The sequence below is a fragment of the Lutjanus erythropterus genome, chromosome 6 (assembly GCF_056507025.1).
Source record: "Lutjanus erythropterus isolate fLutEry1 chromosome 6, fLutEry1.hap2, whole genome shotgun sequence".
Classification (NCBI taxonomy): Eukaryota; Metazoa; Chordata; class Actinopteri; order Lutjaniformes; family Lutjanidae; genus Lutjanus; species Lutjanus erythropterus.
In genome coordinates this window covers 12,676,802-12,699,313 of record NC_139322.1, presented here as the reverse complement: position 1 = coordinate 12,699,313, position 22,512 = coordinate 12,676,802, and the positions used below count along the sequence as shown (strand labels likewise).

At 40.4% G+C, this 22,512-nt stretch overlaps 1 protein-coding gene across 1 annotated transcript; it reads left to right on the top strand.

The window, feature by feature from the left end:
- Positions 1-422: 422 nt before the first annotated feature.
- Positions 423-20,981, top strand: map3k12 (mitogen-activated protein kinase kinase kinase 12). The gene is made up of 14 exons (XM_084720640.1): positions 423-697; positions 6,248-6,771; positions 9,711-9,894; positions 10,016-10,207; positions 10,324-10,482; positions 11,275-11,433; positions 11,622-11,730; positions 12,929-13,038; positions 13,272-13,388; positions 14,704-14,838; positions 14,954-15,677; positions 15,765-15,832; positions 18,150-18,447; positions 19,747-20,981. The coding sequence occupies exons 2-14, from the start codon at positions 6,309-6,311 to the stop codon at positions 19,900-19,902; spliced, it is 2,874 nt and encodes a 957-aa protein (XP_084576766.1). The 5' UTR covers positions 423-697; positions 6,248-6,308; the 3' UTR covers positions 19,903-20,981.
- The last annotated feature ends 1,531 nt before the right edge of the window (positions 20,982-22,512 follow it).

Sequence of the window (22,512 nt, the reverse complement as noted above, 5' to 3'; positions counted from 1 at the left end):
ATAAAAATAAGTTTTTGACAACATTTTGAGCCTAAAACAAGCGTGTGATTGGTAACAGGAGAGAAGATGAAGATGCTGTGTCTCCCTCTTTATTATGAGGGAGGACAGAGCGCATGGTCAGCTGCTCACCAGCATCTCTGCTGGAGCCGGCGGGGAGTCACTGTGTCTTGCTCAAGGACACATCAGCAGCAGGAGGAGGAGGAGGGTGGATGCTGGACACGGGTCATGAGTCTGTTTGAAGCTCACACATGGAAATTAGTTGATAAATTTTGCTCATGGCGACACATTTTGGGGGACTGTAAATGCTGGATGTGATGATGGAAAACTGATAGCAGATTTTTTGTGTGTGTTGTGTGTGTGTGTGTGTGTGTGTGTGTTTGCAGAGGAGGGTGGTAGCAGCGCCCCCTTGCGGCGCAAGTCGCATTTCCGTGACGTCAATTCAGCACTGGGAAGGAGACAGCTCCCTCCCCCAAAAAACCCAGCGCGCCTCACGTTGCATGGGTCCCCGGTTATTGATAACACAATTTGCCCGCTGGGATCCATCCCGGTAACGTGGAACTCGTGGATATCGGGACTGGAAATACAACAGACAGCCTGGATCGGTGGGAAAACAGCGAGCTGCTCGTTATTATCACCGACAAACAGAAAGCCGAGCCCACCCCTTCACTTGACAACGCGACATCCAGCAGGCAGAAAGGTATGGGAATGTCACACTATCCGGTTAAATGCTGATGGAATAAGAAATCAGGTATCACGGCGGCACGGTGAGGGATGATGCCGTGGCTCGGTGCGGGAGCGTTCACGCCGCTCACACTGCACCAATGAACTGAGGCTGCCAAGAGACGAATCATCGTCGATGAGCGCTAGAAAATCATATTTGTGCAGCCAGAAAAGCGCACATTACGAAATATGTGTGTTGGTGCCAGCGTTGAGTGAATGTACAGACGCTGCGGCAGTTTCTCTTGGCATGGACCATAGTAGGCATCGGGCTGCAATTCATGCACGTCGGCTGTGATGCTGCTGAGTGTCATCATCACATCCTCGGTTATTTAAAGATTGATCTTCCTGCGTGTGTGTGCGTGTGTGCACTGCTCCTCAGCACAGGCCCGCTGCTTGTTTATCGCCCGTTTTTTCACGCTCTCATTTCTGCTCTCATGCAGTGGTGCAGTAAAGACATGGAGCTGCTGTGGGATAACTGGATACATGTGCTCCCTCACACACACACATGCAGGCACGCACGCATGCACGCACGCATGGACGTACGTACACATCCACACCGAGGCGGTTATGCAATTCGTCATATTCTTCAGATGCACAGTGCTCCTCACTTGATGCATGACTGAAGACATATGAGAGCTGCTGAGTGTCTCTGCTCTGATGCTGAGGGACAGTTAGAGACCAGGTGACAGCAGGGCTGTGGACTGTACAACCTGCTCTGGTCCATTCATTCATAAAGCCCATCTCCACTCTGGTGATGATGGCTCCACTGGGCAGGCTGGTTCTCCCATTCATAGAGACGCACAGATGAGGCTTTACAGCATGATTCAGACAGGATTTAGTGGTGGAAATGGAGTGACTGAGTGGTTAAACTGGTGGGACTGGCTGGATGCCCAACTCACAGCACGACTCCACTGTTTTGGTGTTTTTCAATTGCTTGAGTAAAAAGGAAAGTTAGTATAAACTCGAGTGCCAGGGGTTTTCAAAGTGGGAGATCAGCCTCCCTGGGTAGGGGGTGCGCTCCAAACTGAGTCATGGGAGGTTCAGTGAATGGGATAAAAAAAATATGATATTGGTTATTACATTAGTTACCAAAACAAGATAACACAGAATAACCTAAATGTGTGTGATTGGGTCCAGCGTGTAAGATTTAGGAGGATCTATGGACAGAATATGGCAAAAATGCAATATAATATTCATAAGTATGCTTTTATTAGTGTATAATCACTTGAAGATGTGGCTCTGTGGCCCTCCCCTAAGACAAAGCTCGAAAAAAAAGGTGCCCCCCTCACTCACCTTAGTTTACTTGCTTAGTTTTGCTCAAATCTTGGAAGTCTATAGGATCATGATTATGTTATCTGATGCTGTAGACCAGGGATGTCAAACTCAATTTTATCCCGGGCCGCATGAGCAGTATGGTTGCCCTTAAAGTGGTCAGTTAGGACTATATGAATATATCAACTTCTTGTCTTTGCCTCTGCATTTAATTGTTTTCGGTTTTAGTAATAACTTAATGATTAATAATTATCTCTGAAAGCAGAAGTCTATGAAAAATAATGACAAGCAGACATTCAAATGTACAACTATTGTGGAATATTCAAATCAGTTAAAGTTAAAAAGGTCAAAATAACAATAATGACTTCAGACGCATTTTAGCGTATACTAACATCTAGGAGCTAGACACCTTCACTAAGCACATAACAAAATAGAGATGTATTCAGAAACATGGATGCATTATGGATACCATCCTTCTGAAACACACCATAGAACTGTATTGCACAAATTATATTCTTTGCGAGCTCTCATGGTCCACATACTTTGATGAGGTGCTGTGCTGGATTTGGCCCACAGGCCTTGAGTTTGACGCGTGTGCTGTAGACTCTCAACAACTGAGCCAACATGGCCTAATATTGCTGTTTGACATAACTTCAGAATACACCAAATAAATAAAAAGGTCCGTTCAAGGGTATTTATTAGTTTCTGACTCTGGGAAAAAAAAAGTTTAATTTCATCAAACTACTGTTTCTCTTATTTATCTCTTTAAAGAACCAGTGTGTAGGATTTAGAGGCATCTAGCAGTGAGCTTGCATGTTGCAAAAACCTTGTCTCACCCTTCCCTTGCAAGGATGTAAGAGAATCTAAAGTGGTCACAAAACTTACAAACAAGGCACCCTCTAGAGTGAGTGAGTGATTTGTCCCTATTTTCAGGTGGTTATACACTAACAAAAACATACTTATTTTATGTATATATACAATATGATATTCAATTTCTGCCATATTCTTCCAATAGATCCCACAAAACCTTACACACTAGACCTTTAACCAACTCACGAACATTTTGGGATATTCTCTATGATCTTATTTTGATAACTAATGTAATATTTTTTCTTTTTATTCTCTGAGCCTCCCCTGTCTCCATCTGGAGCTCCCCTGAGGAGGCCCATCTCCCGCTTTGAAAACCTCTGCCTCAGAATGAGTCGTTTATATCCACAGTGGCAGCAGGTCCTCTTCCATGGAGGCTGCCATGTTGCACCACCGTGTTTCTACAGTAGCCCAGAAAGGACAAACCAAACACTGGCTCTGAAGAGGGCCTGTCGTGTGAGTTTTGTGGCCCCAGTAGGTCCTCCTACGCGCTTGGAAGGGGAGGGTGAGCCAAGGTATTTTTAATCTGTAAGCTCTCAGCTAGATGCTACTAAGAGTGTTTCCACATCAGGGGCCCAGAATACACCTGACCCCAAAGTCCAGTTTGTTTTATTTGTGTTCGTTGATCCATGCCTGGGTCCACTTGAAAAGGTGGTCTTGAGTGTGCTTCATGTTCGGGTACGGCTCACATCAGGTGTGAAAACTAACTGCTCCAACACCAGGACGTGGACTGCTTTTGGGATCTTGTAATTGTCAGGTTTTTCTGCATCACAGCAACAAATGTTGTGTATGTGATGATGCAGGTGTACTCGGGTACAGAACAACATTAATAATGTTAAAGCTGACTTGTTGAGTGTCAGGATCAAATAACATAATCATGATCTTGTAGACATAGAACTAAGCAAGTAAACAAATGGGGACATCTTTTACCAAGCTTTGTCAAAGGGGAGGCCTGCAGTCTCAGATTTTGGAAAGCCCTGCTCTGGTGATTTAGTAAAACTGGGTTTTCAAAGTCTGAGACTGTTGGCATCCCCTCTGACAAAGCTTGACAAAGCTTGGAAAAAAGGCACCCCTGTCACCTACCATATTTTACTTGCTTAGTTTTGCTCATTACCTGTTATTTGATCCCATAGACACTCAGCAAATGAGCCAAAATACTTATAACTTCAAACTGCATCAAATACAGGTCTGTGCAAAGGCAGTTATTAGTCTCTGACTCAGAAAGTTGGAAGAAACAGTCAAATTCCCTCAAACTACTGTATGTCTGATCGATCTCTTCAGAGGACCAGTGTGCAGGATTTAGTGGTATCCAGATTGCAAACAACTTGTTTCACTCTCTCCTTCCAAGTATGTAGGAGTACCTACGGTGGTCGCAGTACTCACATGAAAGACTGTATCTTGAGCCCGAGTTTGGTTTGTCTGTTCTCGGCTACTGCAGAAACATGGTGGACTGTAAGGTAACAAAACAGTGATTCTTATTTTCAGGTGATTGTACAGTAATGGAAACATATTTATTAATTTTCCATTCAATTTTTCTGTATTCTGCCAATACATCCCCCTAAATGTTAAACACCGTTTAACCAAATCACACACATTTATGTTATTTTATGTCAGAGGTTTTCAAAGTGAGAGGCAGGCCTCCTCAGTGGGCTCCAAAAGGTTTCACAGGAAGCTCAGTGAGTGGAATGAAAATATATTACGTTAGTTATTACGTGAGTTATCAAAAGGGGATCACATCGAACAGCCCTCAGAGATAGAGTAGTGTGGGGGAATTTAGCTGTTTTATCTACTTTCTCAGAGTCAGAAACTAATAAATGCCTTAGGATTTACTTTTAAGTATCTTGTGTAGTCTGAAGTTATGTCGAACAATAGTAGGCTAGCTTGGCTCAGTTGTTTATGGGATCAAATAATATAATCATGATCTCACAGACATGCGGTGGAGGGGGCATCTTTTTCCGAGCCATGTCTGAGTGGAGGTCCACAGTCTCAGTCTTTGAAAATCCATGATCTGTAAGATTATGGTCATGTTCTTTGATCGCATAGGCAATCAACAGCTGAGCCAAATTTATTAGTTTCTGACTCTGGGAAAGTGGGAAAGGCAGAAATATTCCCCCAGACTAGTGTATCTCTGAACCAAATCAGACACAGTTAAGTTATTCTATGTGATCTCCATACACCGAGCCTCCCTTGAAACTGTCTGGAGCCCTCCTGGGGAGGCCTACCTCCCACTTTGAAATCCTCTGCTCTCTTGATTTCTTAAAAGATCAAAAGAGACAGTATAAATGAAGGTAGCGGTGGTGTCAGCACTGGACAGCTCCTCACAGCAAATGGAGCTGTCCATTCTACTCACAGCACTGATATTACTCCACACATTGAGCATACTGTTTACCTGATAACACAAAGATGAACTGTAGCTATACAGACAGTTATCAATCATTATAATGCATTTGTTTTTTTGTAATGTGTTTATTCAAGTTTCTTATTAAGTTTTATAAACAGTGTACTGGCTGGCTTTTACCTATTTTTATTTTCTTTATCTTAAACTAGTTTCTTTTTTTGCGGTTAAACTTGTTTCTGTCTTATTCTTGTCTTAATTTCACAATATCTGTTATGCACATGCAGTATTTGCCCTTATATTTGTATGCGTATGGATACTTAAACCTGTTAGCTTTTTAAGTGCTATATAAATTAAATAAAGTTGAGACATGATGCAACATAATACAACATTACAGTAAGTCAGTTAAGAACAACTGACAAACATGTAACAAAACTAAACAAAGTAGATCTTGGCACTCGGCAGCCTAAAAGAGCAGAAAAAAGAGGGTACAAAGCACTTTTACAAATAAAAGGGACAAAATGTGTAAATAACCTGAAATACCACATAAGTACACTGTAAATTAAGTAGCATGCTTTAGGGCTATGCAGTATGGTAAAAAAATCATATTGCAATTATACTGACAGATATTGCAATTTAAATTATTAATGATTAGAGGGATTAATCATTTTTGCATCACAGCATCCATTTTCACTGAAATAAAAAAAATGTTAAAATCATGATGATGTGACATTTTTTGGGATTTGTACCAAACAAAGATGTTTTCTTACATCTGGAGAACAAGGGACGTCTCTTCAACACTACAGTACTTCATTATAATGCTGTTTTTTTCACACATTTTTCCTTTAATGAAAAATTGCAGCTTCTGTGATTTGGATTTTGCACTTGGCCATTTTGCAGTTTCGACAATATTTTGATTAATTGTGCAGCCCTAGTATACTTAAGAGAGTAGGAATTTTTTGTTCTTTTCTTTAAGTACATTAAAAAATTAGACCAGACTTTGTAAAACTTTGCTTGGCGTTCTAATGCATTCTCATAACTCTTCTCCTTCAGGCTCACTTCTCATCTGTCCATCCTCCATCCACCCTAACCTGCTGTGTTGGGGAAACCCCTGATGAGTGGGACCTGTATCCATGAGCCCCGTGCCCCTTCCCCCTCCCTGTCAGGCTTCAGCACCCCCATCTCAGAACCCCCCTATCGAAGACTCGATGGAGACACCCCTGCCTGCACGCCCGAAACGGACCTGACCCCCACACAGTGTGTCCTCCGTAACGTGCTGTCCATCGACACGGGTGGACAGGTGGCACCGGGCGGCAGCAGCCCCACGCCCAGTGATGGACCCTCGGCCCACTTTGACAACAGCGTGCTAAAACTACATGAACATGAGGCCTGCCAATGCGGCGGCGGGGCCGAGGCCGGGCACAGTCCGGAGGCTGGCGCTGTTCGGAGCCAGTCGGAGAACATTCGGCTACAATCAGGAAGTGGAGGTTTTTTGGAGGGACTGTTTGGCTGCCTAAAACCAGTCTGGACCATGATTGGAAAGGCCTACTCCACTGAACACAAACACAGCCACGAAGGTAAGTGGAAAGAATCTGATCCTCTGCTCTGTTGTGTATTTAACTGCTGTAAAAGAAAGAACAGTCAGACTAGTTTTTGTCTTAAACATGTCCATCAGTATAGGAAATTGTAGTGCTGCCTTCGTAACCATGGAGATACAGCATGGAAAATGAATATCTGAGCTCATGTATGAAGCTTGGAGTGGTGAAACAAGTATTCAGATCATTTATTCAAGGAAACATACCACTTAGAGTCCTATAATATACAGATTATAGAATATTTCTTTGCAATGATCCCTTAAATGTGGTTATGCAACACTTGTGACAAAGATATGTAATGTATGTAGGATACTTTACAGTCTAACAATAAACTTTATTGTCCAAAATGGCATCTGGGGACTGAAACAGTAAACTTTCATTGGTATTTTAAATAATTATAAGTAACTATTGTAACACTGAACATAATAATGGATGCAACGCCAGAAGAGAGGTTTACAGCATTAAAGTTTATTGAAATAAATGGATGGAAGCTGCAAAGAAAACAGAAACCTGGCACCACAAAGATGTCGCTGCAGCTGGATAGAGAGAGAAAGAACTGAACCAAAGGGCCGGTTTACAGAGACTCAGCCCACTAGTCAGCACAGATGTGTGTCAATCACATGATCAACCTAGAGGAATCAGCAAACAAATAAAACACTAAACTATATCAAATATACATAAAAGTTCTGTAAAAACAAACAAAAAAACACCACTACAGGTATTACTGTGATTGGCCAATATCAACCAGTAATATGTCAGTCAGGTGTTAAGTACCAATACAACAATCAGAAAATCCTATCTCAGTAAAAGTACAGAAGTATTATTAGCAATATGCACTTAAAGTATGAAAAGTACTTGTTCTGCAGACAAGCTGCACCGGTGACAGACATGTTATTATATAGTACCTTATTAGATTAAGTAGCTAGTAGAGGTGGCATCTACTGTTTACACGGTTAGGTTGTTTAGTCTAGGGGTTTCCAACCCAGGGGTCGCACCCCTTCCAAAAGGTCACAACATTTATCTGAGGGGTTGTGAGATGATTATTGGGCCAACGAACAAGAAAAAGAAAAATCTGCTCCACAAATTTACATTAATCTTTTGGACTTTTCTCTTTTGTTCAATTTCAGATTGTTTGATGTCTTTAGTCATCAAACAATGATTTAAATGAAACCATCTGTGAACTCGAAGAGGAGAAATGTCTCTTTAGTGGAACTGCTGACAACTAACAGATAGTTGCAACATGTTGTCTCATTCCCAGGTCATCAAATACTGATGTTTTGGGAATGAGACTCAACAATCAACTTATCTTGCAGACCTGGGATCAGCCAGAGTCTCTCATCATGGGCTAGATTTTATGAAGCCAGAGCCAAGAAGAGAAACAGTCTTGTTTCTCTCAGACCACTTTAATTAAATTATGCTCAAAAGTTATTATGGAACTTTTGCCCAGTGATACTAAAAATAAACTGCCTACCCAAGCTTTGACAATGCATTGTAATTTATAAGCTTATTATATTATTTATGTAAAATCTTAAAGTAACTAGTAACTACAGCTGTCAGATAAATTAGAGTAGATGTGTTAGGTATCAGAAAACTACAAGTACCTCAAATTGTACTTAAATAAGAAATATGTAGTATATTTAGTGCACTAAATCATAAAATAACTATTTTATCATCAGAGATTAAGGAAACATAATAATTTTAAATTCTCTGGGAACAGCACTATAGCCAGCATGTTCTCCTTGAAAATTTCAATTCAGTTCCAGAGCGTCTGTTTTTGTTTGCCTGTTTTATGCTTATTAGAGTTCAAATTAATGCTGAATATTTGCTGAGTGAGTGTCTGTTTATGAGTCAAAAGAAATCACTAATACAAGGAGCAGATGTTTATAATAGTTAAATTGAGCAATATGTTAATGGAAGGCAGTCACTGAACTTAAACTCTAAACTGTGTATTTTCAGTGCAGTGGACTTCTGTTTTCAGGATAACAGGCTTAACTTTACATCAACGTACAGTGAAGGATTTTATCATCGCTTCAGTGTCCCTGCAACCTGCAGGCAGCCTGTCTGAGCTTTGAGCCTGGGGAGGAGGGGGTGGGGGCAAAAACAACTCGCTTCAACCATAGATCATATATTAAATACTGATTCAACTGATTTAATTTACCATCCATGGCTCAAACTTGCCATTTGGACTGCAGTACTCATTTCTGAACCCTAGGGTTGTTACATATTGCTCCTCCCTGTACAGTACTTGAATAAATTTACTTTTACTTTTATTTTCCAACACTTGAACTCATTAACCATGCCTTGTTGCCAGCGGGACTGTGTTTTTTGGTCAGTGAGTTTTCACAGCTGGCCAGAGGTAGCAGCATCATGTGCATCTGCCTCGGCTGCAGCAGCCCTCCAGAGATCTTGACACTTCAGTGGACCTCATGAAGAATTGATCTGCCTGTCTCTTTTATTCTGCCCGCCTCGTCTCTCTTTAGTGACCGTGCTCTCACAGTCATTTAAGTGGAGTCACTATGACGGATGACAGACAGATTGGACCATGAGTGGATTGTTGTTTTTCCCCTCAATTTTTCTCTTATCTCTGGATAGAAATGTAATGCTCTGCTGGGTAACTTGTCAATATCACATTTGTTTGAACATGGCCGGCTCTTTGTATGATGTAATCGTGTCCTGCCAGCCCATTCAAATGTGCGGCATGGAGCTAGCATTTGCTCAGTAAACCCCCTGACTCCTCCCTGTCCAAACTGGCAAGAGTACATATTGACATTTGGAGGCTTTGCAATGTGTGATGGATATAAGTTAAGTAATTATTCAGAAGGTGCCGCTGAACATTTCTGTTGCAATGCCTGTGTAATGCTTCATGACTTCACATTTACTCACAGCATTTGTTTTTTGTGAACTTGTTGGTCTCCATTTAGAGTCCTGGGAGGTTCCTTTTGAGGAGATCTCTGATCTGCAGTGGGTGGGCAGTGGGGCACAGGGTGCCGTCTTCCTCGGCAAGTTCCACGGCGAGGACGTGGCTGTAAAGAAAGTGCGGGACATCAAAGAGACCGAGATCAAACACCTCCGCAAACTCAAGCACCCCAACATCATCACTTTTAAGTGAGGGAACTCGTGATATCCTGCTGGGTCATGTATCATTTAATTTCAGAAATTACACTTCGATATCTTTCCCGTTCTGTTAACCTGTGCCATGTTATCTGACCGCCATGTTTCCATCCAGGGGCGTGTGCACCCAGGCTCCTTGTTACTGTATCTTGATGGAATACTGCGCTCAAGGCCAGCTGTATGAGGTGCTGAGGGCAGGTCGCAAAATCACCCCGTCCCTCTTAGTTGACTGGTCCATGGGCATTGCAGGTGGCATGAACTACCTCCACCTCCACAAAATCATCCATCGAGACCTCAAGTCCCCCAAGTAAGTCAACAGACTCAATACAGCTGGCTCGAAGAGAAATACGAGACCTGACATTTCATGACTGATTCCTTACTATTTCTATGTGAAGTAAATTACATGTAATCTCATCTTTGCAGCATGCTGATCACACACGATGACCTGGTAAAGATCTCTGACTTTGGCACTTCAAAGGAGCTCAGTGACAAGAGCACCAAGATGTCGTTTGCTGGTACTGTAGCCTGGATGGCTCCCGAAGTAATTCGGAATGAGCCAGTGTCAGAAAAGGTGGACATCTGGTAAGTCTCATGAACACTGACCTATCTTACATATCAGAGTTTTTATATATATATTTTTATTTTTCATTAGTTTTTTTTTTTTCAATTCAGTTCCAGTTAGTCAGCAGAGTAGTTTTGCTCACTTTACTTTATTGTCTAAAAATTGTATTAGTTTATTGTAATATGGGAGGTATTTGTCAAGGGCAAGATTTAAGACATTCAGAACAGGTATTACAATCCAAAAACAACACCTTGTGAAGCCAATTGACAAAGAGACATATATGCCAGTCTCAATTAACATGCTTCCAGTACTTCTTCATACTTGTTGGACCGCAAATCTGACCAAACTGACAAAGATTAAGACTACATAATTTTGTATCACGTAGTATGTTTTTATTTTTTTATTACAGTTAGTTTTCTTTTTTTTCGTCCAAGGCTCAACAATAAGGACTTCCCACTTGCCTGGGCAAAAATGCCATGTTTGGCAAAACCCTGGGATAAACCTTTTTCTTTTTATTGTGACATTTTATAGACATTGTAGCTCTAGACTGGTTTTTATTTCAGTCACACTTAGTTTAAGTTTTTAGCTGAATTTTAGTTAACTGTAATAGCATAATATAATACATAATACATGACCTTGTGAGTTTGTGTGTTTCAAAGACATTCATTCCTCTGACGGATTTAAATATCTACTTGCTGATATTTTGTATGTGTGTCTTATATTTATGTAATTCTTTCTCTGGTCTCTTTGGTAAAAGAGATCTTGACCTCAATGAGGCCTCTTGAGTAAATAAAGCTTCACTAAACTTTAAGGTCCTTCGGAGTGGTGCTGTGGGAGATGCTAACTGGAGAGATCCCTTATAAAGACGTGGACTCATCTGCCATCATCTGGGGTGTTGGAAACAACAGCCTCCAGCTGCCCGTACCTGAGAGCTGCCCCGACGGCTTCAAGATCCTCCTCAGACAGTGCTGGTGAGTGACGCCTGGAAATGGACAGTCAGAATCAGCAAACAGAAAATGAGCAGATTAGAGTAGCAGAAGCACTGGTTGAGACTGAGAGTAGATGCACAGGGAGGTGTTAGTCTGTGGTTTAAGGGCTTTATTGATTTTACAGTGCATTGTAAATGTACACAGCTGTCTTTCCCATCTTGGATTTGCAGGAACTGTAAGCCCAGGAATAGGCCCTCTTTCCGTCAGATCCTTCTTCATCTGGATATAGCGTCAGCTGATGTACTGTCCACTCCACAAGAGACGTACTTCAAGTCTCAGGTATGGTTTCCTCTCTGAACATGGATGATCTGTGGATTCACCAAAACACACACATATAATACATTTAGATTCAGGCCAACACACGCAGACAAAATGAATATGTTTGCACAATAATCAGACATTAAGACTGGGTTGCACTAATAGAGGTAATATAATCTAAGATTAACTCTTGTTAGAGTTTAGTAAAACTAGACTTACTGTGAGCTCTGTTGCAAAATACAGAAATAAACTGCATTTAGTTTATTGATGCAAAATTAAATAGAGTTTTGCATCAGTATGGAGATGTTTGCTTACCCAAATCTAAAAAAATAAGAGTTGATGAGTGTTGATGAGACCTAGTAAGTATAAAAGAGGGTGGGGAACTGTTATCTTTCGGCTGCTCTGTATTACATAACAGAACATTACATTGTTTGTGAGCTAGCTAATAAGTAAACAAAACATTGCATTTTTTTCTAGTTAGCTAAAAAAAACTAACAAAAATATTACATTGTTTGCCAGGTAGCTAAAAAGTCAAAATGTTACATTGTTTCCTAGCTAACTAAAAAGTTAACAAAACATTACATTTGTTCTAGCTAGTTAAATCATTATAGTGTTTGCTAGCTAGCTAAAAAACAAAACAAAACATTACATTGTTTGCTAGCAAGCTAAAAAGTTGGTTGAATCTAGAGGGGAACCCAAAATTTGCAAAACTTTAGTTGTTTGTTAGCTAGCAAGAAGGTTACAAAACACTAGCTTAGCTGGTCTGCTAATAGAAGATTTAAAAATGGACAATAGTGCAGTAAGGAAAAAAGAGATGCCTGGTTTCGACTGGCAGACTGTTTTAATGGAGCAAATGGAGTGAAAGAAAGTAGAGAGGCATCATAAAACTCATTTGGGTTCAGTCTGTCCCTTAACTTTCCTCAAGGAGCTTGTTTATTTTGCTAAATTCATCTAAAAAAGGGCAGCTATTTTAAAAGTGAAACCTCCTCAAATGTAAGTTTAAAGTTAATACTGGATCACATTTTTGGTGCAACAGAAATTAATTTAATCTAGGTGTAGAATAAAAAGTAGAGTGAGGTTCATTCTTAATTTTAAACTAGTTTTAATGTTAATTCATCCATCTTGGTGCAACCTAGCCTAACTGACCTACAAAAGGACATTGGTTTTAAAGTCAGCGCTGGCTGGACAGAGCTGGTTAACAGAAATGTGCTCTCATCAGGCTGAATGGCGAGAAGAGGTGAAACAGCACTTTGAGAAGATTAAATCTGAGGGTACTTGTCTCCACCGGCTCGATGAAGAACTGATCAACCGCCGCAGAGAGGAGCTCAGGTCTGTTTTACTTTCAGATCTCACATGCATAGTTTCATGTTAACCGTGGATGTCCAAACAGCAGATTAGTATCATACATGTATGAGGCCACTTTCACTCTGTCCCATTTCTCGATGTCATTCCTTTGTCCGCTCCGTGGATTAAGTAAGTGCCTTGAGTGCACGTCTATTGTGGAGGATTTGGAATCTCTCATGCGGATGCACAATGACATCAACAGCCTCTTTTCTTCTCAGGCATGCTTTGGACATTCGTGAGCACTATGAGAGGAAACTGGAGAGGGCTAACAACCTTTACATGGAGCTCAGCGCCGTCATGCTGCAGCTGGAGCTCAAAGAGAAAGAGCTGCAGAGGTACAAATAAATACACAAACACAGGGTTAGAGATGCACAATATGGATCTTTTTCACCTGATTCAGATACCTGATAATTACTTGCTTCTCGGGGCTGATACTGATAAAAAAAACTGATCATTTTGCTTCTTTGTATTTTAAAAAGAAGTTAATATAACCTTTATTTTATTCACACCTGATGGTAAGAAAGGCTCAGATGTGGTGAACAACGATGCATGATCCAATGTTTCACAGCTCAACCAAACCAAATCTGACTGACATCACTATTATAACAAAAACAAACAGTTCTGACTCTTCAAATGTTCAGTTATTCTAGTAAAATTCATCAAAAACTTCACAAATATACTTTGGCTTTATAGATATTTTGACTAAGAATTCAGATGAAATGCTTTGACATCATCTGCCAAATCAGATAATAGCTATAAAAATCAATATTAGCTATAATTTCATCAGCAAAATCTTTTATAGACATTAAGTTGATTTAATTTTATATGAGTTATTAATTTTATTAAATTTTACTATATTTCTTTCAACATTATCTGTTACTTTATTAATATTACTATTGTTTTTAACCCTTTTATCATTTTATTTGTTTTTACTTTGTTTTGTCTTTTTAATGTATTTTATTTACTTTTTAGTCTGGGTTTTATCTAAATCTTTTTTCTTGTCTTTTTATTTTATTGTATGTCAATTCATCGTTCTTATTCTTTGTCTTTTTTCTCTATTCTGTCTATAGTTTTTATTTCACTGTATTACAGTCTTATGAAAGGGGCTATACAAATACAGTTTGATTCATTCATAATAAAAAATAATAGAAATAACAGGATTTTCCCATCATTGGCTGTTTTATTGACTCCAATATTTATCGTTCATCCCTAAAATATATACATGCAATGATCTCTCAAATGTGGTTATCAGACAGGATATTTTGTTATCAAAAAACTTTATTGTCCAAAGTCACCTAAGTAAATGGTAAACTTTCGCTGGTATTTTTAATCATTTCTAAATAAGTATGAATTAAAAAAGCTCAAATAGAATACGATATATGCATATATTAAGCTTGAATGAAGAAAAATGATCAAATATGCATATGCTGCATATTAAAATAAAAAGTGCCCCCAAAAATTTCATATCATCTAATTTTAAAAAATATATGCAGCTCATATGCAGATAATATGACATGCTGGTAGGCCAAAATTGGCCAGTAATTTATCTGCCCTGATTGCATTCCTACACAGGGTATATATTTGTAAAATTCTATTTTTTTTAACAAATGAATAAGCCACAATGCATTTGCACTTTGTTTTTTTGTCCAGGAGAGAGCAGTCTCTGGATAAGAAGTATCCTGGTTTGTTTAAGCACCACAGCTCCAGACAAAGCAGCTCCTCCAACTCCATGGACAAACTCATCAAGAAGAGAAACGTCCCACAGAAACTGCCCTCAGGAAAGAGGTATGAGATCTCATTTCAGTCGTTATTTCATGAAAGATTGATGCTGAAGTGGATAAATGAATATTCATCAGGCTTGTGGATTGTAGTTGTTGACTAATCCCTCCTACTCCTTCAGGCCAGACATCCTCAAGTCTGAGGTAATCATTCCCAAAATGGATTCCTCCGTGATGCAAGTCACTATCCCGACCTGCCCCAACAGGAGCTCCACTTCTCCCAGCCGCTCTCGGAGGGTAAAGACCCGCCATCGCAAGCCCGGTAAGGGCAGCAGCGGGGACCTGGCTGGACTTAAGGCAAATCAGTCGTCCCCTAACAGGGACACGACTGCCCAGGCTAACAGTTGTACCGTTAACACCTCTAAGCAGCTCCTGGAGCCGTCCGCGGCCCTGCGGGGCCTCAGCCACGAGCAGCAGCAGAGGCAGCTCTCCTCCTCCAGCCCTGACCTCATCTGCACCACGCTGGAGGCTGAGGGCCAAGGGAAGGGGGAGTCCTCTGTGGGCGGGCTGGAGAGAGGGGGGAGCCTCAGTGCCTCTGCGGGGTTAGGGGGATCGGAGGTGGGGGCAGCCGGTCTAGATGATCTCACAGAAACTCCCCCACGCAGCGACACGCCGAGCGAGGACGCAGCGTCGTTCCCGTTCTCCAGCAGCCCAGACTCGCCGTGCGGGAGGGGGGCGGCAGCAGGGCGGGGGTCTCTGGGATCTCCGCGTCTGCCTCTCGATGGAGAGGACAAAGAGGAGGGAGCGGGTGCTGTGAGGTTGCCACGGGGGGCATCAGGGGGAATTGGGAGTCAGCACCTCACTCCGTCAGCCATTCTGTACAGGGCAGCTATCACACGCAAACAGGTAGAGTGTCAGATCGTCCTCCTCAGTGTTCCTCTGGTGATACTTTGATCATTTTCACTGCTGCATTTTTCCTGTTTCTGACTACAGAGGCGTGGAGTGTCATCAGAAGAGGAGGAGGGTGAAGTTGACAGTGAGGTTGAGTTACCACGGAGACGGTGAGTAACTTGCTGTCCTTCGTCACTGGAAAATTCCCTCAGGCATCTTCCCTCGCTGACAAGCTGCTGATTTATTCAGAGAACATAAAAGGATTTTTAATTTGCGTCATTCCTTCACATCATTTTCTACATTATAGAAGGATGCTTATTGAGGCAACTTTTCTATCAGTCTTGGACTGTGGTGACATTTTATACGTGCATTCCTCTGCTGCAACCTTGAAGTTCTTGGATTCTGTTTATCACTCTGCATTAAGATTTATTACTGGCAATAATTATGGGCCATTCCACCGAAACGGTGCCTTTTCTGTTCCCAGAACATTAAGTACATAAATATGCTTGAAAAGTATCTGTATAATACATTATATTATCGAGCAAACTGTCCTGCACTCTCATACATCATGTAAAACCTTAATAAAAACTATGCAGAACAATGAAACATTCCACATTTTGAATAGTTAAACATGCGTGTTATTAGATACAGTGCTAAAAAAAGATAACGATTAAAAGAAATAGGGTTTTAGCCCATCCCCACTCTTTAACACTACACTTCATCATAAAATAAAATGATTAGAATCCTTCAGAAATCCCTCAAGCCATCCTCCCTCTCTGACAAGCTGCTGATTTATTCAGAGAACATAAAAAGTTTTTTAATTTGTGTCATTCTTACATATCATCAAGTTGGTGTATTATAGAAGGATGCTTATTGAGGTAACTTTTCTATGAAGTCTTGGACTATGGTGACATTTTTATAAATGCATGCTTCAGCTGCAGCCCCAAAGCTCTTGGATTCTGTTTATCACTCTGCATTGAGATTTATTACTGGTAGTAATTATGGGCCATTCCGACGAATCAGTGCCTTTTCCATCTCCAGAACATTAAACACATTAATATGTATGAAACGTATCCATGTAATACATTATATTATCCAGCAAACTGTCCTGCACTTTGGCCTAATTGCAATTTGAAGATACATCATGTAAAACCTTCACCTGACAAAAAAGGATTTTAGCTTCCTTTAGTCTCTACTCTTTAACACTACAATTTAGCATAAAATGTAATGATTAGAATCGTTCAGTAATCTTATATTTTTGAATAATTGTGTTACTCCATTTCCAGCTTAGACACTTACATACATGTTCTCATCACAAATTCATAATATTTATATCCCCAGGTTTGCAAATAGAAACATGCAAATAGAAACCGTACTCATCATTGTGAGTTGTATGCTAAGGTTGGGTGGTCTCTCTCTGTAAGTCGTGATAGATGCTGCATTTTATTTATCCATAAGGCCCTTATTGGTCTTTCCCCTCGTATGCCATTTGTCCTTGTTGTCCTTTCATTGGGGCCCTTATGGAAAATGCTCAGGTGGCTGGGTTACGCTGCAGGTGCCAGCTGTTTTATACAGTTTGTGGAAAATCCATTTTTTTCTCTCCGTGCATCTGCAGCGTGGAACAACCTGCAGAACAATCTAAAGTTTACCACATTTTTATCCTGAGGGCCTTTTAAATCTGACTAGTCTAACTGTATCACATTTCACTTCCAGATGTTTTTTGTTTGAGCTGATTAATTCACTTTGAATTATAGCTGTGTTTATTTGTAATAGAGTTTTATTCATTCATATACTCTAAGCAATAAAGGTTCCAGCAGGGTTCTTCCTGAAGGTTTGAGGTTCTATCCAGAATTGGTTGCCTCTGAAAAAACCTTTTTTAAAAAAGGGGTTTGCAAGTGCTCTTTTTATTTAAGAACACTTTTACCTGGGTTTGTCAAGAGGTGTTTGTTCCATAATATCTATTTTTTAAATATATTTTTAATACATATTATTAATAGGTTCTCAGTAGAACCCCTCTGTGGGTTCTAGATAAAGCCTTCAGAATATAAAAAGGTTCTCTGTAGAACCCCCCCTCTTGCTGGTATCCATAGAAGCTGGAAAGGTGCCGAGTAGAACCACCAGAGAGGGTTCTGGGTGGAACTCTCTATAGAACCTCTCACAGAGGGTTCTTGGTAGAACCTTTCACAGATGGTTCTTGGTATAACCCTTTATTTTGTGTTCTCTAACAGGGATTCAAGTAGAACTTTCATGTATGATTCTAACAGAAACCAAACACGGGACAAGCCAAACAACCCTTTATGGTTCTAGTTAGCACCTTTATTTCAGAGTGTAGTTTTTTTTTTTATCTCTTTATCGCCACTTTTGTCTCAGTTTCTTATTGTTTGTTTGTGACACAGAGCTTTTGTTTATTTTTATTTGTAAACAAGGTCTCTACCTGAATGTTGTAGTTCTGAGTTAAATTCCTTTTTTTCTTTTTAATCTCTCCAGACGTCCGACCAGCATCACCAAGTGCCAGTCGGTGTCGACCTTCAGCTCGGAGAACCTGTCGGTGTCGGACGGCGAGGAGGGCCACACCACCGACCACTCTCACAGCGGCACCCCCGACGTGGTCAGCACCAACACGGACGACAGGTTGGACGACCGCAGCGACGACCTCCTCTCTCAGGGGTCGGAGATCCCGGCGGACAACACCGATCCCGCGCAGGCTTCTGATGGCCTGTCAGAGAGAGACGGAGCGCTGGGCCAGGGCAAAGCTCAGCTGGACGCCGGGCAGAATCCAAATGAGGTAAAAACGCTCCACAGAGAAGCGCATGTGTCAGTGTGTGTCATCTTCTTCTTAGGCTGATGTAACTCTGCAGCATGTAACAACTAGAGGTGGAAGTAAAAGACTTAAATTACAGTAATCTGAGTAGTTGTAATTAGTTACTTCCACTATGACAATGTATCAGTCACAAGGAATATTATGTGCTGAATAGTACTTTTATGTTTGATACAAGTACAATTTGCTGATAATGCTATTACTAATACTGGGATCTTTATTTATAATGGTGTATTTTAACATTGTTGTAGTCAGTAGACTGTTTGTTTTGAACAGGGGGGTTAGACCCTGTTTGTTTTATTCACCCGCAACTAGTGAGCCAACTCATGAACGACTATTTTGGTCCTGTGCTTTTTAAGATGAAACAGACAGACGGGTGAGACTCTGACATTAAGTCTGCTACTTCAGCACCACGGACAGCGCCATGGATTTATCAATACAGAGCACACTCAGGCCACTGATATTTATAAAGCCATGTTTGGGGCCGTAGACTCTGAATTGTACAAACCTCAGTCAGTGAGTCAGGCAGACTAGATTAACATATTCAGCTGTACACCCCTCTGCCCCTGCACTCGCTCTGCTATTATGGAATGAAGAGGGGTGACGGCAGGTTAAGATGGAGGATGCATTTTGCTATCAAGGGGGGTGGCATCTTCCCTCACCCCTCCCTCATCTTGCCTACTGGCTGCAACCGTAAAATGCTGCTTACATTTCATGTCAGAAAAGGAGTAGGAAGAAGCAGCATGCTTGTTTAGTCCTACCTCTATTCTTTACGTAATTCTTCAATAATCAGTCACATAAACCCACTCTCCACCCCTGCATCCATCCCCACATCCATCCCCACACCTAAACTACTATATTCATGCTCTTCATACCTAATGAGCAACACTCCATAATTAAGAATGTGAAAAGGAAAAAGACAAGAAAACCAATTACCACAACCACAGTTAACATGCTTTACACTTCCCTTCCTCATTTCTGAACCTTGCAAAAAATAATTTCTTTTTATATCATTTTTAACTGTCAGATGTTTTTACTTTGTTTGATTTCTTCCCCCTATTTCATCCCACAAACTGGTCTGGATAATTTTCTCTCTTTTAAATTATTTTGAATGGAAATCTTTACTTGTAATGGAGTATTTTTACATTGTTTTATTTTTTCATTTAAGTAAAGGATCTAAATACTTGTTCCACTGCTGCCAAAAAGCCTTACTGTTTGTAGGTCATGTATGACATTGTTTTCCCCTCTCTCTCTCTCTCTGTGCAGAGTCGGGCCCTGTGTGACGACTCTGACTGCGACAGTGCGGAGCTGGACCAGTCAGGTAGTGGCGAGCCCAGCCGTCCTCCCAGTGCCGGAGCGTGGGTGCCACCGTCTCAACCTTTCCAGGGGTCTCCACAGGCACCTCATACAGGACCTCCATAGATCACTGGACACTAGCAAAGACCTCCAGCTACCCTACAGTGAACAACCATCACAGGCGTACACCAATCTGTCAGTGCAGTACATTACTGTTGTCATGAGGGATCACACCTACTACACACTCAGACTATGACAAGTTGACTTATGGTGTCTCATAAGATTGTTGGCTGGCAAACCGACATCAGATGACATAGGACATTTGTCATAACCTGACATCAGATATTTTGGCAGCTTGTGACATCAGATAAATGTCATTTAAGTTCAGTAGGGTTTTTTTTTTTAGGCAAAATAGTTACCAAGGTAACCTTAGCCACTGCTCCAGTTCAGCAAAAACCCTTCCACAGACGCACACGCACGCACAAGATACCACACTTGTTGTCCTTTAAACACTCTAATCCTCACTCTGGGAGCATCCTCCATGATACTCCACACACTAATGCATCAAATACTAATGAATAATAATGTAAATATCCATGACATACCACATGAGAAATATCTAACTTTATTTTATTTGTAAGATAAAAATGTAAGACTAAACGGTATGCAGCCCTGTGAACAAATGCATGACTACATGTTTATAATTTATGGTTCGAATGTGTCAGTTTTATATTTTGTGAAAGTTTACACTTTTTTAATCCTGAAAGTATTACTTCAGTTATTTTGTTTTTTGTTAATAAATGTCAGCACTCAAGAAAAGAAAAAAAAACTCTAAATGGAATGAAAATTTCACCAAGACATCGACCATGATGCATAATTAGGATTCTCAGTAGGTGATATATTATTTTTTTTAACCCTCCTACTACTGAGTTTCAAATACACATATGACATGCTTGAGGTTTTTTTATTAAGCTTATCAAATCTGTGACGGGATGGAGACCTTTGGGTTCACCCAAAATGCACTTCAGACATTATATGTACACTGGTGTTGCTCTACTGGTTTCTGAAATGATTGTATTTTATTAGTAGGATGTGCGTGTCTGTATAGCAATGAGTTCTGAGATGCATTAGCACTGCTAACCAAGCCACGGTACTATCTCAGCAACAAATACTGCAGCAGTAAAAGATTTAGCATTGCACTCCTACTACATTCTCAGACTCACAGTGGGCATTTTAAGAAAGGTTGAAAGTACAGTTCATCCCATGATCAAAAATACATATTTTTCCTCTTATCTGTAGAGCTATTTATCCATCTAGACTGTTTTGGTGTGAGTTGCTGAGTTTTAGATGGCGGCCCTAGAGAGTTCTGTTTTCTCTTGTGTAATGGAAATAAATGGTACTCGGCTTGTGGTGCTCAAAGTGCCAAAAATATACTTTTTTGTATATTATGTTAATTCTCGAAAACAAAATCATACACTATACATGCATTGTTCCATTTTCTCCCCCTCAGTCATTCCACCATCAATTTAATTCCCCCAAACACAGAACAAATCACATTGCCTCAAATATTAAATACCAGTTTACAGTATTTAAGTAATAAAGAAAAAATAAACAAATAATAATTGGCTAAAAAGGAGCTCAAGATAACTAGAAAAACATAAAACCAATACAGACTGTTAAGCTTCTCAAAGTACTATATGATCAGACCCCAAGTGGATTTGAATTTCTCAAGCAAAAACTTATTTTCTCCAATTTTAGAAGGAACACCAGATCCCTGTCACATAGAAGACACCGGTATTCTTCTATATGCCAACAATGAAAAAATACATTTGAAAAACTCAACAGCAAACAGCAGATAAAACTCGGCAACTCATCAAAATAATGTAAACGGATAAACAGCACTACATGGAAAATATGTATTTTCGATTTGGGGGTGAAATGTCCCTTTAAAAAGGTCCAAATCGATGCAGCAGAGCCAGTCTCTTCCTTGTCAAAACCTGCCGCAGTGCCGCCTACATTACCCACAACGCACCTTGTCCGACAGCCGTTGTATAGGAGTTTCGCGTTCGTTGGAAAGGGAACCATACGAATCTGCGGAGCTCATTTTAATTTCCTTTGGTAGATAAAAGTATAATACAATTATAATTAGTAATAAAATGTAAATATAATAATAATAATTATATCATAATAACTCAAATTTGCTGATTAGTTTGACAATGACAGGCTAGTGTGTTATGCTAGTAGTGGCAAATGTAGCCTCGAGCCGTTAATTTCAAACAGAGATGAGGAGCACCTAGTTAGCTCTACGCCTGGTAAGCTAACTTCCTTTTAAGTTCCTAGGTGTATTTTTCATTTCCAGACTTTACAAAGGGCGAATTGCTTCACACAGCTTTTTTTTCCACATGTAATAGTGCTTCCCACCACCCGTTAAATTCAATGTTACTTTGCCACGAAACATCGGCCGCATTTCCCTGAGAAGTAAAGACCCAAACGGACTCCTGTAGTTCACAATGCTGATAGGCTTCATAAAAACCTCAACTGTTCCTTTTACCCTTTAAGATAACTGCAGAAGTAGCCAGATAAGGAATAGAGCACTTCTCTGTGGTGGTTACTAGTAGACAGTAAGTATCCTTTGGGTTTGAATAGAAATGTTTTGTTTTTATACAGCATTGCACATTGTACCTGTAACATAGGAATTATATCAAAAGCAAAATATTATGAGCAACAATAAATAAT

Coding starts and splice junctions, on each gene's coding strand:
- map3k12 (XM_084720640.1), top strand. CDS start 6,309: ATGAGTGGGACCTGTATCCATGAGCCCCGTGCCCCTTCCCCCTCCCTG. Junction 9,895..10,015: donor CCCAACATCATCACTTTTAA/GTGAGGGAACTC, acceptor GTTTCCATCCAG/GGGCGTGTGCACCCAGGCTC. Junction 11,434..11,621: donor ATCCTCCTCAGACAGTGCTG/GTGAGTGACGCC, acceptor TTGGATTTGCAG/GAACTGTAAGCCCAGGAATA.